Source organism: Benincasa hispida, chromosome 8 (assembly GCF_009727055.1).
Source record: "Benincasa hispida cultivar B227 chromosome 8, ASM972705v1, whole genome shotgun sequence".
Taxonomy (NCBI): Eukaryota; Viridiplantae; Streptophyta; class Magnoliopsida; order Cucurbitales; family Cucurbitaceae; genus Benincasa; species Benincasa hispida.
This window is the reverse complement of record NC_052356.1, coordinates 46,874,525-46,894,770: the sequence shown is the minus strand read 5'-3', so window position 1 is coordinate 46,894,770 and position 20,246 is coordinate 46,874,525. Positions and strand designations below refer to the sequence as shown.

At 34.5% G+C, this 20,246-nt stretch overlaps 1 protein-coding gene and 1 non-coding gene across 4 annotated transcripts; both read left to right on the top strand.

The window, feature by feature from the left end:
* The first annotated feature begins 3,987 nt into the window (after positions 1 to 3,987).
* Positions 3,988 to 4,095, top strand: LOC120084297. The gene has a single exon (XR_005483661.1). It is a non-coding gene; the product is annotated as a small nucleolar RNA R71 (small nucleolar RNA).
* A 9,027-nt stretch (positions 4,096 to 13,122) lies between these two features.
* LOC120082581 lies at positions 13,123 to 19,819 on the top strand. 3 transcript variants are annotated; one of them, XM_039037819.1, is made up of 9 exons: positions 13,123 to 13,694; positions 14,070 to 14,272; positions 14,407 to 14,487; positions 14,589 to 14,675; positions 14,802 to 14,934; positions 17,817 to 17,888; positions 18,047 to 18,190; positions 18,314 to 18,439; positions 19,480 to 19,819. In XM_039037819.1, exons 1-8 carry the CDS (start codon positions 13,145 to 13,147, stop codon positions 18,421 to 18,423), a joined length of 1,380 nt encoding a protein of 459 aa, XP_038893747.1. In that variant the 5' UTR covers positions 13,123 to 13,144; the 3' UTR covers positions 18,424 to 18,439; positions 19,480 to 19,819. The 3 variants fall into 3 exon arrangements, with proteins under 3 accessions (XP_038893747.1, XP_038893746.1, XP_038893748.1); XM_039037818.1 differs by lacking the exon at positions 19,480 to 19,819 and having other exon boundaries at positions 18,314 to 18,805; XM_039037820.1 differs by lacking the exon at positions 19,480 to 19,819 and having other exon boundaries at positions 13,405 to 13,694; positions 14,063 to 14,272; positions 18,314 to 18,808.
* The last annotated feature ends 427 nt before the right edge of the window (positions 19,820 to 20,246 follow it).

Here is a 20,246-nt window from a genome sequence, read left to right as displayed (position 1 = left end):
GAGCTACAGACTCAAAGCAAGAATTAAATTACCCAAAAAATACAACGGGCCCTTACATTTTAATCATATTAAAAGTAATCTATGTGCCAAAATCGAAAAACATCCAATCTTGCAAACCTTTGTTCAAATTGCAGATTTAATAACCCACCTCCAAACTAACTTTTGTTTTGAAAAATACGAACAATGAAGATGCTAGAAATTGGCTCTAATACCAATTGATGGGATCGAATCCCAAGCGGAAGTGTTGTGAATGCCTTGCATCTCACAAATTGATTTGTACATAAACAAAATCAGTGTATTAGAATAGAAAATACGTAGAATAAACATGTAAATACCATGTTGTGGGAAAAGATAGAACCATTTTCACCTTTGTAGATTCCCAAGCTCCTAGAATGATCCTCTCGATGTTCCAACAAATGACTCCTCCAATGATCTTGAATATGAATGTTTCCTCGAACAATCTTTGAACACGACCACGAGAGTAACCTTGTTAATCTCTAAGATTCCAATAGAAGGATAGATGATATCTAACTATTGGATGAGGATGAGGAGGAAAAACTTTTTTGGAGATTAGAGAGGATTTCTTTTGTGGCTTAGGGAAAAAATTGCACAACGAATGCTTGTAGTTTTGTTGTATGTATTATGTACCCAAAACGGCCATAAGAAAGATTTTATATAGAAAAAGGTCAACCCCTTTCTCCTAGTCTTTTTCCAAATTTTTCTCGTGCATAATTAATTAATAAATCTTATTTAATTAAATTGCACATTAATTAAATAACTATTTGTACATTAAATCTAATTTAACACGTATATATTTAATTAACATAAACATCGTATGTCTATTTGCAACACCTCTCTATTTATTACTTGTTTATGAATCTAATTCACTTGAATTAATTATTTGAATCTTATTCAAATGTTTATTTCCAACTTAATTTGAATTATAGATCACATGCATAATCAATTACATATTAATCATAATAATATACAATTTCCTCAAATTGATTTAAACAATTCAAATCATCCCTATTTAATATCCTTTAGTGAGCTAACAAGGGGACCTAGTGGACCTGTAGACCAAAAGCTCCAATGGTAAGAGATTAATTGGCTAAACTCATTAACCAAGTTAATCAATATTAGTTAATTGTGGGTACACTCTACTAAAGACCCACAACTGTACTCTTCTCACTACAGATATATTTCCGTGTCCACGGATATAGACTAATAACAACATGTTAGTCCTTCACGAGTGTTTGTAACTCCAACTGAGTCAAATTACCATTTTACCCTTGGGTTACCTTTGACTCCTTAAATACTAGTGCTCTTCTAACGGACAACTTGTTTATGGTCCAACCAATAAACAGAAACCTTTCTAGGGCCAACGAGAGGGTAGGGTCATTTCTTCAAGTCCTAGAGACACCACTTAAGGGAACACTCATCTACTTATCCTGAAGATAGGAAGGAGCAAACTTCATTTTGTATTATTATGTTCCCAGCTCCCTACTGGGTCTTGTCCCCAAAATGGTAAGCATTTTAAATTGGCGAACTGGCCACCCTCACCCATACAAATCAAAGGACAATCCTTCGTGAACAGGAGTTCATAATATACTCAGGATTAAGACTAAGTTGCCTAGGTCATCCTATTGAAATAGGAACCTAACTAGCTAACAGTGTTACATCTAATGATTACTATTTCGCGGTCCGGTCTTATGCAAACTCATTACATGGGATACCCTCACTCGCATGTTACCTATACGAACGTGTTGGATCATTGCATCTGTATCAAATACAAAGTGGGTTGTATCCACAGTGTTACCAGGATATGGTACCCAACCTTATCCCTATACTATAGATTCTTTAGGTTGTATCTTGAACATTGATCCCCTGTATTTCTCCACATACAGTTCAAGACTCATAAGGCAACTTTGGATATTAGTTTATTGGATTTAGGATTATTAAGACAAAATAGAAAATAATATAATCAATAACAATTATTGAATTAACATCTATAACTCTTTATTGATGACGGTCAATTAATAACACTTACTATCTACGAGTTTTAGGGTATAAAACCCAACACATTCAACTCAAGATCTCCTTTATGAACATAATAAAAAAAAATCAATGTATCCTCTTTAGAAGATCTCATAGGACTAACCACATCTTCTTTAACATGCTTCTCCATTACTTTTTCATACTCCATCTTAGAACTAAATGCTAAAGCCATACAAATAGTAGGAGTATTAACAAAAGTAGGCACATGATTCTTAACATGATGCGTTTCTAATTTTTCACTTTCTATTTTAGCATCACAATCATTATCCACTCCATCAATTTTATCAATCACCTTAGAAGAAGAATCCACATTCAAAGAACATTTATTAGAGGAGGGGAAAGTATTGACCAACTTACTTGTCTCATGAGGTTCATGATTTACCTTAATATCCGCACGCTTAAGGACTTTGTAAAGATCAAAATTTACCTCTTTATCATTGAATCTAAATTTTAACTTACCATCTCGCACATTAATAATGTCCCTACCAGTAGCCAAGAATGGTCTTCCAAGGATTATTGGAATGTCAACATCTTCTTCCATGTCAAGCACCACAAAATCCACCGAAAATATGAACTTGTCTACTTTCACCAACACATCCTCTACAATACCATAAAGATGAACTGAAGATCGATCAACTAATTGCAAGGATATTGTTGTCCATTTCACCTCTCCAATGTTGAGCTTCTAAAAATAGACAAAGGCATTAAATTAATTGAAGCTCCAAGATCACATAAAGCTCTATTAATTATAATATCGTCTAATTGACAAGGAATAAAATAACTTCCTAGACCCTTTAATTTTGGAGGCAGTTTCTTTTATATTACCGCACTAAATTCTTCATTCAAGGCTACTGTGTGGATATACCAATTTTGTTCTTCCAATAAAAGACATCTTTCATAAATTTAGCATACTTTGACATTTTCTCTAAAGCTTCAGAAAAAGGTATGTTAATATGCAACTTCTTAAATATTTTAAGAAATCTAGAAAACTATGCATCTTCCTTCTTTTTTCGAAATCTTTGAGGATATGGAATAGTATTAGGACAAAAGGTAAAGAGTTAGAAGTACTCCTTGTTTTTTACTCAAAATTTTCTACAAGTTTCTCCTTTATAGGTTCATGATCAATGGTGGATTCAACCTCCTCTTGAGTTGGTTCATCCTCATCCCAATAGGCTTGTTCAATTTTTTGCCACTCCTAAGAGCTATTGCATTGCATTCTTCTCTAGGATTTTTCTCAAGACAATTAGGAAACTTACCATTTTGCATGGTGTGAAGGGAGGTGGAAATTTGACTCATTTGCATCTCCAAATTTTGGATGGATTTTTCATGGCTTTGTATGGTCCCTAAGATGGTATGGACTGAACTCTCTAATGTAGATGTCTTCTCCTTGGTTACCTTAATAAGATCTATCATCAATTCTTCCAAGGATGGTTTCTTTTCAGCTTGGGAAAAACAAAACATTTTTGTTATTTGCATAAGAAAAAGTTTCATGATTTCTCATAATTAATTGTCTAGGTAGTGTGTAGGAACTTGTTGTTGGCCTCTATGTTGTCCTCTATCCATATAATTAACTGTCTCAGTATCCTATGAATCTCAAATTTGTTGAGTTTTAGTTGTCTAGCTGCTAGAGAAGCTACGAATGATGAATTTTGTGCTCGATCATCTGCCGTCAATTTATTCTGAGCATTAGTAATTGTGGTCAATTAAGCTTTAATAGCATTTACCTCATCAATTTCATAAATTCCTGCTACTTTGTTGGTAGAAGCCCTTTCACTTGGCCAATTATAGCTTGTAATGGTCATGTCCTATAGAATAGTGTAAGTGTTTGTAGTAGTTTTAGAAAAAAGAGATCCTTTAGCAGTAGCATCTAGAATGGATTTAGTGTTACCATTCAACCCATCATAGAAGAATTGTATTTGCAACCAACTAGGGTATCCATGTTGTGGACATCTCCTCAAAAAATCCTTGTACCTTTCCCAACATTCAAATAACTATTCATCCAGTTGTTGAGAAAAAAGAAACATTTTCATACTTCACTTTAGAAGACTTAGTAGGAGGGAAATATTTATTCAAGAATGCTTGAGCTAGCTCCTCCTAAGTGGTGATGCTTTTCAACTAGATGGTCTCTAGACAATCCTTAAAATAGTCTTAGTCTAATTGTATCGTTCGTAACCCCATTAATCTTAATTGTTCTACAAATTTCAAAAAAAGATCTAAGGTGCTTATGAGGATCTTCCGTGTTGCATCCTCTAAAAGCAATCTTCCTAGCCATTTGAATCAACCACAGTTTTAACTCAAAGTTATTTGCATTGCTCGGTGCCTCCACAATTCTGGGTTGAGCAATAGGGAGAGATGTTTGGAAGTAATCTGTAACAACCCGACCCCCTAGGACTTAAGTTGGGCCGTTACTAAACACATGCATGTATGGAACTTAAAACGACACACTTTTATGGTGAAATAAATGCTAGATAAATAAGGTAAGTTCAAAAGTCCTTCATTAAATTCAAATATTAAAACAAATAATAGGGTACCCATAAATCATAAATGATAATAATAAGTCTTAAAACAATTCTCAATAGTAAGTTTCAAACAACAAAACTAAAAGTTGAATAAAAACATGGAAAGAAATCTAAATATCATGAGCGGAAGCATAAAACTGGTTGATAGCTCGTAGAAATACAAGCTATTATAGCCTTTTACTTAGAATTATGAGGGCTAACAAGTAGAATATGCGTTGATAATATTAAGAATTCATGTGAAAAGTGAGCTTACGTCGATCAGCACTCAAAATCTCTGCTAACCCTATATTATGCGCTATTCTGCATCAAAATGTCTATTTTTGTAGCTATCACAGGAATCGATCGCATGCATTGATGCCAGACCATCGCAAAGTTAATAGCATGCGTTGATCTTCATGAAGACCAGTTCGTCTCATGGAATGCCGCAACTACAGAGTGATAACCATGATAAAAGGTTGATCGCAAAGTGAGTGGAATGTGTTGATACTTCAGGAGAAACAAGCATGAACGTATACCTTGGGAGTATCAAAGAGATAAGATGATGTTGACATTTCACCTACCGCGTCAGAAGTGGCAGTGATTCAGAGCGGGACCACCAATTCTGTCGACGTTTGAGCTCTATAAATAGAGCCTTGGAGCCCAAATTCAAAGTATTCGAGCTTCTGCCATAAGGCAGATCCTTGTTATCACAGATGAGAGCATGAGCAGACACTCTTTGAGGATTCTCCACCTCGATAGTCCCTTCCGAGTGACGACCGGAGTTACGCTGGAGATAGAGATCGAGAGAGACTTCTCCACCATCCATCCATGGCACCACCAGCAACCTTGACACATTTCTGATGAAAAGCAAGAGATTGTTTTCATCTAGCCTTCCACCTCTCCTCTTATCTCTGTATTGTATTACATTTTGGCTTAAGATATTAATACATTTTGTAATCAATGCATCTCTTAGTTCCTTCAGCTCCATATTCTTGACCTTCTCCTTCTTTATCATCATTTACAGTCATCGCTTAGTTATCAAAGGCAGTCGCATACTCAGTCATGTTGCCTAGAGATGGGACGCATGTAGCAACCTACCGAGAGGTGTGCGTTGCGGGAGTATAGTGAGTTAATCTTCTTCAATTGGTGTGAGATGGTAGCAACGCTTGTCTATGAGCCGTCGCAATGTTTGTCTATGAGCTGACTAGCCGCAACTAATTGCCTAAGAAGGTGAATAGTGGAACACACTAAAGCAAAGTAAGCTTGGTTCCTAGAGATAGGCATAATCTTATGCTCGACGCAACCATGCATTATAGAGATATAGGCATGCGGCTGGCCATCGAGAGGTGTGCGATACATTAGTGTGGCGAGCTAGGATTACTCGAGCGATATAACATAATGAACCTTATTATGCGTTAACAGTTGCTGCATCTCTTCCAATTCTCATAGTTAAACTTCCATTGCTCAATCTGTTTAGTTAGGAGTAGGAGTAGCGCATAATCCTTTAACTTCTGTCTTTTTACTTTTATTCATCGCCTCAAACGCATCACTTCACAAACATTATTGAGTTACAAGTCTCTGTGTTCGACCTCGGATCACCTTGAGAAATTTGCGTTCTCGTTATATTTGGTGAGAAAGCGAGAAAACTTGTGAGAGGAGCGCATGGTCATAACATATATGCTTGAACGCATATTATATATTTTCTAATCCAACGCATGACCATCGACGCATGGAGATCAACGCATAGCATAAGACATAATAAAAACTTAAAAACTTAAAAGGAAATAAAATAAACTTTATATTCTTTTCCTTATTCCATTTTATTTTATTAACTTCCTTTTTTTCTCAAAAATGAAATTAATTCCTGCCATTAATTTCCAAATTGAATAATTTCAACGTCAAATCCATTAATTTCCCGCAATTACACTTGAAGTCCAAACTTCCAAAAATGCCCTCAAATAATAAAAATTAATGAAATTACATTAATAAAAAAATACAGGGTGTTACATAATCCCTAATTGCCTTCCCTCATTTCTCGATCATCTCTTCTTCTACTTCTTGCTTATTCCTAAGATTTCTCCTCAAGGTACGTTCAATCTCGAGGTCAATAGGCAAAAGAGGGGTGTCTTTGTTACAAGGCATGCACAAGAGAAAACTCCAAACAAGATTAGAACAAAAATAACCTTAGTCAAGAATATCTCCAATTCTTAAAATATTAAACAAAAACCATAATTTTGATCCCAGGCAACGACATCAAAAACTTGATGTGAAAATTTATTAGTGTTACATGCAAGTACATGGTAAGTTATAAAATTAAAACGACTTGTAAAGTCAAGTATCATCCTCTGGAATCAAATTAACCATTATTGTTTACCTATCTCAAAATTGGGTCAATTTTAACTAAGGAATCGAAATTGAGTTGAGTTTGTATTTTATTAAGCGATAAAAGAAAGCAATAGAAGTGTACTGAAAATGTAAGATCAAAAGTGTTCTAGGGTATTGAATCTATTATTACTTCATTAGGTATACTCTAATCAGTTCAATCATGTATAAACTTCAAGCCTAAGTCCATAAACTTAATTTAAGATTATTGCCTCTGAAAAATAACCTATTCTCATGCAACTTAATTGATAACTAATTTCTTGAAATCAAATTAAGAAACAAGGCATTAAGATTTGTCATCAACTTTCACTATTAATGTACCATCAAGAATTTCAGGAAAATTTAAGTTAATTATCTAAAATTATTGAGTTTAAATTCCCCTTTCATTTGGAAAATTGGGGTTAAATTGAAATAATTGAAAAAAATTTATTTGTTAAATTGAATTTAATTGATTAGATATTCGAACTGATTGTCTTGAAAATATTGAATTTTGCTACCCTTTGATTTTGGATTTTAGGGCCAACTTAAAAAAAAATTAAAAGAGATAATTAATTTCATGTGGTTTAGAATTGATTTAAATATTTGGAAGGATTTAATTTGTATCAAATTGATGGATCTGCCCTTTAATTTTGGTTGTTGAAGCCTAAATTAAGATAATTTGAAAAGTTAATTGATTTATAAATTTAATAGAATCTTTGGAGATTTTGGAGATATTGTGATAAAATATTTTATTTATCTTTTCAAAATTTGAAAAAAAAATAAAAGAATTGAGATTTTTTCGAAATTAAATGAGAGTGAAAAAAGGCCAAAAATTGGGGAGAGAGCAATTCAGTTTTTCAACGGCAGCTTTCACAAAATAGTTGATTTTCGGATTTTGGACCATTGGATCATGCTCAAATTTGGTCAGTCTATTCGAGACACATAGATCATTTTGAGCGGTTGGATCGTTGTTTGAAGCTTTAGTTTGTTCGTAATCGCTGCTGAATAAAATTTGTAAAACTAGAAATTCCCCTTTTCTCTCACTCTCGCAAACTCTCCTCATGCAAGACCCTCACTACCAACCGCTAGCCTAAATAATTTATGCCGTCCAACAGCAACACACACTACCTATCTATGGTAGCCACGAGCCGACGTGCTATCAGCCACCAGTTGTCCAATCTTTGCCGGAATCTTGAGAAAACCTTGGGTAAGACTTATTTTCCTTATAACTTGGGAGGTGAAATTCACCCATTTGATTTTGGGTTAAATTAGTAACCTCTCTTTGGTGTGAAACTTAGATTCGAGATTTGGAAGTTTTGAGGCATTAACCATCAAGCTAGAGACTATTTTTCGTTTTGTAGAAAATTGGTAAAGATCGGTAAGTTTTGGGTAAGTTGTTGGATGGTTATTCTTTTGGATTGAGATTAATAGTGGAAAATTAAGTTATTGATTTTGGATTTAATTCTCGATCAGATTGGCTAATTGAATCAAGTTTTGGAATTTGTCTTGGACCAAGCCACAACTTTAGGTTGATTCAAGTGTGCTAAAGAAGTTCTAAAGAGATTTTGTTTTGCGTTTTTACCAAGTTGAGGTAAGTGATACTATTACCGGTGCCTTCATGCCAGGCGACCTAGATTAGACCTATAAAGTTACTTGGTGGAATCTGGAGCATGATTTTGTTTGTCATTATGTTTTGCGTGTTGCATGACAATTACAAGTATTATAAGCATGTTCAAATTTATAATCAGTACTGATATTATGTATGTGATGCATGAATAGACCAATAGAGCGGTTTATTGTCTCGCCTTGACGCATGTTATTATTATGTTTGACGGTTTGCCTACGGGCCGCTAGACATGCGTGAGCCGACAGGTTTACGTTCATGTTACTTTTATTTTCATGTTTCATGTTTTGACGGCGAACCTACGGGCCGCTAGATATGCGTGAACCGATAGGTTTACGTTCATGTTATTATCATGTTTGACGGTGTGCCTACGGGCCGCTAGACATGCGTGAGTCGATGGGTTCACATTCATGTTATTATCATGTTTGACGGTGTGCCTACGGACTGCTAGACATGCGAGAGTCGATGGGTTCACGTTCATGTTATTATCATGTTTGACGGTGTGCCTACGGGCCGCTAGACATGCGTTTCAAGGCAAGATAGTACGTCTTTTAGTTTTCCTTTCATCATTAAAAACCGTTGTAGCTGTATGAGCCACGGGCTATTTTTTTCTTTGCTCGTGAATGCATAGCCTGATCCCGGTAATGGGATCACTTACTAAGTATTTTATACTCAACCTTTCTTAATTTATGTTTTTCAGATAATGATAGGAACGGACCGGCGGGTGACAAGAGGGACCTGTGATCGTGCCATATGGGACATGTAAATCGCTTTCCGCTCAGTTTACGTTTTCAAGCTATTTAAAAGTTTTGATTTGAAACTCAATGTTGGTCAAAATTTTATTTGTTTAAGTTATTTTTTTTCTTCATTATTTTAGGGGCCCCAAACAAAGGTTTTTCTTAATTGTTATTTATTTTGGAAAATTGTCTTTATTATTTTAATGAAAATTTATTTTCCTCAATAGTCAAAATGTTTTGAATGTAAATGTATAATTATGAGTAACGACCCTTATCAGAGTACTCAAAAGGTCGGGTCGTTACAATTAATCTAACTATTTGCATGAAAGATTAATAATGATTTAATGATATAGTTCCAGTTAAACACTCAATCTTTCAATTAAACAATTAACCTAATAATCATTGATGATCAATCAATAAGAATAGAGCATAATATCATTAAAAAGCAATGAGTTCAACAAACATCCATGAAAAGACTACATTTAACCTAATTTCATAACAACTTCGTCAATACCCTAAATAAGCAAGTTTAGCCACTCATATTCTGACAAACATACTTTCATACAAAAACTCAAGCATAAATGTTAAAGAAAAGAAAGGAAATCAAAGAACTCTCACGAAGACTTCTTTGATCTTCTAAATCCTCCAAGCTCAGCTTGATCGTCACCTCGAGAACTCAAACAACCTCCAAAATACCCATTAAATTCTCTAATTTTATATCATAAACTCTCTTTTCAGGTCTCAGACTTCGTGGCCCAATCCCCTTGAATGTTGAAGAGCCTCCCATTAAACAGAGGATCAAAACATGGCCACCAAGAAATTACCAAAATTGGCAATTTTTCAAAATAAGAATGTCAACGCAGAGCTACGCTCTAAGAAGCGCAGTGACGCTTGGGCCAATTTATCACAGTGCAGGGTTGCGCTCTGGGCATGGAATTGTAGTACAGTGATGCGCTAAAAGCAGCGCAACTGCACTCAATAGATGCAAATTTTAGGGCCTCTTAGGTCTAGAGCGTCGAGGGCAGCACCGACGTAGTGTCGCGGTGCTGCCTTATTTTAGGGCTTCTTCTACTTTTTTCCACTTTTCTCAATGGTTTTGTCCTAGCTTTGGCTCAATTTGATTCTTTTGACTTCTTTAAGCATTGGTCCTTTTTTGCTCATTTTGAATATATTTCAATTATCGATCATAATTTTTGGAAATCACTCGCAAACACATCAAATATCATAAAATCACATAAAAAATCATCCTAGAACTAGATAAATAATGCACATTTTGTGTGCACTTCACACCCCTTAAATTTCTTCATTGTGTTATTATGATAGCATCGGGTTTGGGCTTTGCATAAGGTGTTGGGCTAGAGATCTCATCCCGAACGCGAGTTCATTGGAAAGGCTAAAGTGCCCTCTAACGTAAACAAAAGGTTATAATTCATAAGATAATGGAGGGTAGGTGATAAAACATAAAGACGTACGAGAGAAGGTTATCTGTTAAAAAATAATAATAATAATAATAATAATAAATTAATTAAAAAAAAAAAAACTGTGTCTAACACCCCGTTAATAATTTTGAATATAGCAAACGGATCATCTGAGAAATAAGACGAATCTCTGACAACTTTACGACAAAAGTTCCAATTCTGTTCATCATAAAAGACAGAGACCGAAAGGGCCGGCCATAATCTATGCGTAAAAAATTCGACCCCGAAAATGATAATTCCTATGTATGAATTAACAAATTCCTTCTTCAAGTACTAATAAACAAATTCTCAATCTCAAAGCTGTAATTCAAACTCCAATTAGGAAGATATAGCTCCAAATTAATGTTTCCGAGCAATGGAATTAAGACAGAGCAGAGAGAATTCGAGAGATATGGCAAAATTAGGGCAAAAGAGAGTGACAAATTCTCGGCCCAAGGCTCATCAGCAGGCTCCCGATCTGACGGATTTTATGAACGATATGTTCTTTGGGGCCGTAAGCAAGGACAAGAAAGCCTATAATTTAACTGGAAATGAAGAAGATGATGATGAAGAAGAAGAAGAATCGTTTGATCGGAGCAATAGAAGTAGAAACGAGCAACTGACGGAGGAGTGGCTGGATGAGGCACGTCGGTTGGTGGCTTCTTCACCTTCGCGGTGTAATTCGCCGGCTCGGCTTGTCGGATCGCCGAGGTTTGCGGCGGTCAGTGGTAGATCTCCGGCGTCGATTATAGATAGGAGAGATCCACTCTCAAGATCCGCAAGAAGGTGGGAGATTTAAATCATCTATCTTTTCATTATACATCTAAAAGAAAAAATGAAACGTGAATTCGAGAAAGGTTAGAGACAAATTACTAAAAGAAAAAAAAGTTGGTCAAAACAATTCTAACATTGATCCTTAATTTGACGATTGATAATTGAGATAATCTTTCGTCTTCAAATTAGAAATTCAAAATTTTCATCTTACATGTGGGTAAACTCTTAAAATAATTTTCCACATATTCGTTTCGATGGATTTAGAATCTAAAGTTTCAATTTGATTATTCTAATAATAATATTTATTATTAAAATAAAATTTAAATTTGATTGATTAAGTTTTATCAAAACTCCGATATCAATGTCATAAATAGTATAAATTTTTAATTGAATTATACTCATTTAGTTTTTTTTAGTTCTAAAACATAAAACTTTTGAAATAGATAGGGACATCGTCCATAGGATCAAAGTTATAATATATCTTATATATACTAAATTTATAAAACAATTGTGAAATTTAGAGTGTTTTATTATTATTATTATTATTATTTATTATTTATTATTTATTATTATTATTTGTTAAACTACTAGTATAGATAAACTTTAAAAATAGTTTAATATATTTTTAAGATAGATTATCAAGTTCTTGGCTTTTTATTTATGAAAATTAAACTTGCAAATACTAATTTTCTACTTTTTACCAATGTTTTCAAATCTCAAGCCAAATTATGAAAAAAAAAAAATTCTAAAACTTGTTTTTGCTTTTGGAATTTGACACAATTCAACTCTTATATTTAAGGAAAATGTAAACCATTGTAAGAAAACTGAAAAGAAATAGACTACACTTTTAAAGACAAAAAATTAAATGGTTACAAAACAAAGTCTAACTTCATTTAGTTTAAAAACCTTGAATTGATTTTTATAACATTGGTAAAAAGTAAATACCAAAACAAGAAATTTTGAGATGGAAAAAGTGTCTGTATAAGTTTAATTTTTCTTTAAAAAAAAACTAAAACTAAAACTAAATAGTTACCAAATAAAGCCTAAATGATTATCAAAATGAAGTTTAATCTTTATATCTAATAATTTCTAAATTTTAAATGTGTCTAATAAATTTCACAATTTTTAATTTGTACTTAATTATTTTTTAATATATTAAACATTTCAAAAAATTAACAAAAATGAGGTCATAAAGTTTAGGATAATTATTTTAAACAGCAAAACTACTATAAATGTTTTCAAATATAACAAAATGTCATTGTCTATCATAGTAAACAGTGATATTTTGTTACTTTGTAAATAAGTTAGCTCATATTTTTATATTTGAAAATAATCCTAAAATTTAGATTAAAATATTATTTTAGTCTTGTTCTCCACAAATGCTATATTTTAGACTTTATATTTCAATGAATATAAAATTTTGTATTTTAAAATTAAATTTGTTAAATTAAATAAATAATTATTATTACATCAAAGAAAATACATGGTAGATATGTTTCTAAAATTTATCGTTAATAATAACTTTTTTTAAAAAAATAAAGTTTTTTTTTTTAAAAAAAATAAATTAAGTATAAACGAAAATTGAACCTTTGAAAAGTGAATATGCAAGTGACCAAAAGAAAAGGTATAAATTGTTGAATGCTAACTCCATTGATTTTGTTTGGTAATGGCAACGGCAGGCACAGGGCCGTGGACAACTTCAGTGGTGAGATCCTCTCCAAAGTCGTCCGCCACAGCCGCAACAAATCGGAATCCTTTTCAACCTCCTCCGCCGCCGAGGAGGAGCCGATCAATCCTGCTTCGGCCGTTCAAAAATGGATATCCAACATCCTCAAACCCTCCAATCCCGCTATTTCCATCCCCGATCCTCCTCCTTCCACTCCTCGCAAATCTCGATTCCACCCCGATCTCCCCCCTTCTCGCCTCCCAATTCCTCCCTCAGATGCCCTTCTTTCACCGCCTAAAACCCTCACTGATCATCCACCTAGAAGAACGGTCTCATCGCCGGCTTTTTCTCTTCAGACGATTAGGCCCAAATCCAATCTAAATGGGTTTTCGAGGGACGATTCTGGAGATTTGGAATTTGGTCTTAATGGGTTCCTCAAAGAACAGCGGAGCAAGATTCAACAAATCTCAAATGGGGAGCTTCATGCCGAAGTTAAAATTATCCTCTCGGGGCCTTCAAATAGTTGAGTATACTCCTTAAATATACAATTGTACTTTTATTTATTGCAAAGATATGATGGCAGTTTTTGACCTTTTGTTGAGAGTGAAGAAATTGTGAGTGTTTTATGCTTAAGAGGCTGTCTAGGGCAGTGAGTCAAGCAGTGAGTCAAGTTATCAAGTATGGAGTTTATATGTTTGGGGTGCAGAGTTATAAATGAAATTCTTCGATAAATGTACAAAATAAAGAAAGATAGGAAGATGAAGTCTCTCGATAAATGTGCAAACTAGTTGAGTTGTTTAACACCAACTTACGTATAGAATGAAGATGAAGCATCTAGTTGTAGAGATGAGGATACTTGTTCTGTATTGAGAAAACTTTTGATCTTTGAGAATGCAGGCACTAGTTCAATGGTGGCAGCAGTTTGCTATGCTTGGCTACTTGAGAACAAAATGAGGCAGAGTAATGCCGAGACCGGTCGAGAGTGTCTTGTGGTTCCTGTGATGAATATGCAGAGGGGAAATATGTGGAACCAACGGCAGGTTGCTTGGCTGTTTTATCACCTTGGACTTGATGCTTCCTCAATTCTTTTTACTGATGAGGTACTAGTTTCTCTTGTGATTTTGTCGTCATGCTTGATAAATCTAGAGTCCATTGATTGATATACTATAAATTTAAACCATAACCATTGACAATGAGGAAGTGTAATAATCTTAGTTATTGTTATGTGGTTCAGGTGGACTTAGAAAGTCTGATGATTTCTGGTCGAACTAGCATCCTTGTGGTAGGGCAAGATGTCCTTAAGATGAGTGATGGAGTGAGTGTAGAATGATGAAAATAAATTTTGTTTGTAAATTATCTTTTGATAAGTTTTTTCCAGTTGTATTTCAAGTTCATTCTTTGCTATTTGTTTCTTAGGTTGGCTCTCAGTGCACCATTCTTACAGATAACTATTGCGAAGATGCCTATCATTTACTTCAAACCCCATTGTTGAAGAATCTTTTGGTAACTTCTACTGCATAGAATGTTTGTTCTTATTTGTCTCCATTTGAATTGTACATTCTCTTGAAAAGATTCTGGTAGAAGCCTTCTTTGAGGTACCATTTCTCACATTCGTCTCATGTCTTCCAGCTTGCAGGAATCCTGTTGGACACGAAAAATCTCGATGCATCTTCTCAATCATCCATGACAAGAGATGCAGAGGCGGTTCAGTTGTTATCAGTTGGCTCAGCCCCAAATTCTAAGAATGGACTTTATGATCAACGTATGCCTCAGCAATTTTGTTTTACCTTCTCTGTATGTTTAACGACATATTCTCTGTTAGGAAATGTTAAAAGATAGAAAATAGAGAACACTAGGTTTACGTGGAAAACCTTAGAATAGGGAGAAAAAACCATGATAGAGAGTCTCTTTTATTATTTTTAATACACAATGAAAGTTACAATAGAAGTCATATTTATAGGCTCTAGCAAGCCCTAAAATAAAAAAGGAAATAAATCTAGGGTAAAAGTAAAATACTAAACAAAGTCCCTTATTTCCAACACTTCCCCTCAAGTTGGGACATAGATGTCAATCAGACCCAACTTGCTAACAGATGAGTCAAAACTTTGCCTGAGTAACTCTTTGGTGAGAAAATTAGCAACTTGTTGACTAGATGGAATATATAGAATACAGATACTGCTATTGTCCAATTTCTCTTTTATAAAGTGTCTATCAATCTCCACATGTTTCATTCTATCATGTTGTACATGATTATTGGCTATGCTTATAGCCACTTCATTATTACAATAGAGCTTCAAAGGTAGAACACTGTCTTGGTGTAGATCAGACAAAACTTTCTTCAACCAGATTTCTTCATAGACTCTCAAACTCATAGCTCTGTATTCAGCTTTAGCACTGCTTCTAGAAACAACACTTTGCTTCTTACTTCTCCAAGTAATTAGGTTTCCCTACACAAAAGTACAATATCCAGAGGTAGACTTTCTGCCAATAACTGATCCTGCCTAATCAGAGTCGGTATAAGCCTCAATGCATTTTCTGCCAGTTTTTCTGAACATCGGACCTTTACCTGGTGAGCTTTTCAAAATCTCAGAATTCGATTCACAGCTTCCATATGTTCTTTGTAGGGTGCTTGATTAACTACACTGACAGCATAGGAAATATCTGGTCTAGTGTGAGATAACTAAATCAGCTTTCCCACTAGACATTGATACCACTCTTTATCAACAGAAACTTTGTCAACAAAATCTCCCAGTTTCGCATTGAATTCAATAGGAGTATAGGCTACATCCAGTTATACCTGTTTCTTTTAACAGGTCAAAAGTGTATCGTTGTGAGACAGAGATCCCTTCCTTTGATCTTGCCACCTTCATTCCAAGGAAATACTTTAGGTTCCCTAGATCTTTGATCTCAAATTCATTAAGCCATTTTCTTTTTCAGCTTGGTGTACTCAGCAGCATTATCTCATGACAAGACAATATCATCAACATACACAATTAGAACAAAAATTTTCCCAGATACTGACCTTTTTGTAAACGTGTGATCAGAAAGTGTAGGCCTCTGTCCCAATATACAGCCTCGCACTGCATCGAACTTGGAACTCAAACCAGCTAGGAAATCATAGACACGAACGACTTCGTCAATCTTGGAATATTGATCACCTCTACAAGGGTAATCCGAGATAATTTCACGACACAGGTTCATCTCTTGCCAAATTAAGGACAATTTGTTGAAGTATGAAGTGACATCCATCATCCCCAGTTTGCACTCATGAGCCTGTTTACGCAGAGTGTAAAGACAAGATGCATTTTGCCTCTTAGAATATAATTTCTAAAATGCATCCCAGATATCTCGAGCAGTCACAGCATACAACAATGGTTTCCCTATCTGAGGTTCCATACTATTAATCAGCAATAATCGAAGCAGGGAGTCTTCTCCTTTCCAAATGTGCTCCTGAGGATCCCCTAGCCTAGGTCTTGATATCTCACCAGTTAGATACCCAAACTTGTTCGCCTTTTACTAAAAATAAAAAATAAAAAAAAAATAAAAAAAGATACCCAAACTTGTGACTCCCCTCAAGAGTAATTTAATGGACTGAGACCAGGAGAAATAATTTTGACCATTCAACTTTTCTCCTGCAATTAACCCTATGAAATTTTCCATAGATCTAGACATATAGTTTGCAGTAGTTAACGTAGGGAAAGAGATTACCGGATTCTTTGGATACATCGGTTGGAAGGAATATCAGAATTCACTGTACTAGAATTTAAGTTTGTGGAAGCACCTAGGGCTGCCCTAAAAATAGCGATTTGTTGCTGAAAACTTGCCTGAAGATTAGCCAACTGTTGTTGAACGATTATTGGAGATAAACCAATCGAACTTTGATATTCATAACTGGGCGACTCATGATGAGGAAAGCCCGACGGCTACAAATAAGTTGCTTGCGGCTGAAAGGGAAAGGAGCCAGGGATTCTCGGCGTTGCCGCGATAGTGGTAGGCGAACGACTCACCAATCTCGGCTTCAAGGTGTAGGTTTCGGCTACTGGCAGTGAGATTGAAGGGATAGGCAGTGACAGCTCTCGGTAACAAGGGAGGAACGCCCGCGGCATTGTGAAAAAGGGTGGTAGCGCTAGGGTTTTCATCAAAGGGTTGCGGCACTAGGGTTTTCATCAAAGGGTTGTGGTGGCGCTAGAGTTGGACGGATATGCAAGGACTGAAGGGGTATCAATTAACCGCGGCTTGGACAGCTGTAACAACGATGGTATTGGCAACAGCGGTAGTAGCGTCAATGGTCGGAATCGGCAGTAGCGGAGCTGGTGCAGAACTAAGATTATCTTGCACGGTTGGTTTTCGCCGATGGCAGCTAGGGTTTCATCACTATGCTCTGATACCATGTTAAAAGATAGAAAATAGAAAACATTAGGTTTACGTGGAAAACCCTAGAACAGGGAGAAAAAACCACAATAGGGAATCTCTTTTATTATTTTTAACACACAATGAAAGTTACAATAGAAGTCATATTTATAGGCTCTAGCAAGCCTTAAAATAAAAAAGGAAATAAACTTAGCATAAAGTAAAATACTAAAATATCCTTGGGGCTATAAACTAATTGATATTGCAATTTTTCCTGGTTTTGTTTCCTATTAGTGATGCGTGTTCAAAAGGAGAGCCCATTTTTGGATTCCTTGATGCAAAATTATGGAAAGCCTCCCAGTGATGGTAAGCTTTCCTATTCTTTATCATCTTGAAAAAATTTTGCATATAACCTTTTTTCTTGCTCATGTTCTCTCTGTTGCATCAATCCAAGTATTTTGATCATGGTTCTATCTTCTATTAAATTTCTTGTGTCTGCATATGATTTTGTAACCTTTCTACAGGTAGCAACAACCGCGTGGGGCATTCAGAGCGTATCAAGGAGAGGAACCAAACATCCATCTCACCCCATGGTGATGCAATTAATCAACAAAAGAAATCTAATGATTCTGGAACTGCCAAAACCTGCAGGGTTTCGCCAAAATCCGGTACATGTGTAACAGCATACTGTTTCTCTATACACTTTTGCATATTAATAATGCTCATTTTGCGTTCTACAAAGATAAGAGATTTTATTAACATGGAAACTGTCTCTAATTTCTCTCTTGCAGCTAAACCCAGTTCATTACCTTTTCAAACACCAGGTAGAGAAGCATCCAACCCATCTCGTGGAAAGAATAAAAATTTCTTGGCAAAATGGTTTGGTTTTGGATCGAAATGAGAAAAATATTAGCACGGTATGATCGAATTTTAGCTGAGTTCAGAGATGCCAGTATTTTAATATCATTTCATTGGTTTGAGTTTTTCCTTGAGCAGTTTATCGATTCACCATGATCTGAGTTTTATCCCACATTTTCACAAAATATATGTTGTTTTTTTCCATTGCAATGTATTAGGAATTTTAGTAACAGTAGAGTCTTTTGATGATTCTTCTGAATAGAAGATTCATAAACATTCATTCATGTTGGTATTTGTTATCACCAAATACTGGAAATTCAGAATTTTGTAATTTGTAATTGGTATTACGAATGGTGGTTTTGTAAAAAAAATATGTACTATATATAATTAGCATTTGTGATTGTTTAGAATTGGAAAGAGATATGCCAAATTGTAATTTAGGCCATGTTTGGTAATTATTTGGTTTTGGATTTTTTTTTTGAAAATTAAGTCAATTTCATTTTTATTTCTTATAATAACTTGCATCTTTCTTAAATACAGTGGTTGAATTCTTAGTTAAATTTCAAAAACAAGAATAACCTTTTGAAAGTTACTTTTTTTTAGTTTTCAAAATTTGGTTTGATTTTTTACAACATCGATGAAAAGTAGATAACAAATGAAGAAATTTAGATGTGGAGTTAATGTTCATAAGCTTAATTTTCAGAAACAAAAACAAAAAACAAAAAATAAAGGTCATGTTTGGTAACCATTTGGTTTTTAATTTTTGTTTTTGAAAATCAAATATATTTCATCAAAATGATTTGCATATTTTTCTAGTTCAATGGTTGAATTCTTATTCAAATTTCGAGAACAAAAACTTTTTGAAAGTTACTTTTTAGTTCATTGGTGAAAATTGGGAGGTGGAAGAAGTGTCTATAGATTTATTTTAAAAACAAAAATAAAAAACAAAATGATTATCAAATGGAACTAAAATATTTACGAAAGGAGGCTTTAGGTAAATCTAAAATAATAGTAATTAAAAAGTAGTAACCAAAACAGAAGTAATTTAATGTTAACCGAAAATGAAATGAGAGCAACTTAGGAGTTGTTTGTGATGCAGAGAGAAGATGAAGCGCGAGAGGGAGCATTCTAGACGATGGGACCTAAACTAGGCTGAGTCAGAAGATGAAAGGAAAGAGTCGAGAAAGAATTGTTAGGAAATCGAGAATACTGTAGCTAAACGAGAGTTACCCCAAACAAGAGAAATTGTACAGAACGGCCAAAGGTGAATACCTGTTTTGATTTTTGGCTAGTTTTTGAAAATTTTGATTTATGGTCATACCTATCACTAAATTTGATCTTTCCATTTTATCCCATCACTCCTGGTGGCTTCAATACGTAAATTGAACAACTCTCCACTTATTTAGAAAGATTACCGTGGTTGAAGCAATTTTTAGGCAGAATTTGTGGACATTTTGTAGAGAGAGAGATAAATCTACGACTATATTTCTTTGTGGTTACCTAGAAAAAATGTGAATCACATACATCCTTCGTAAACCATCATGTAGCACGATACCCAAAACCTGGTAGCCATATTTCAACAAAATTTACTTTATATATCTCCAAATATATATATATATATATGACTTTTCAAGATTGATTTTACTGCTGAATGATGTCATAGGTGATCATTTATGGAAGGGGCATTTTTTTATAATTTGATCATTGGTAGATATTTTCATAAAGCATTGAACTTGAGCTATGTAATGTATGATCTTTAATATTATGGTTTTACATAGTGATCCGAGGTTCGGTGCATACTAATTTATGAGATTTCTAAATCGATGATGATTGAAATGAAAATTAAATTGGAGATTTGATAATAAT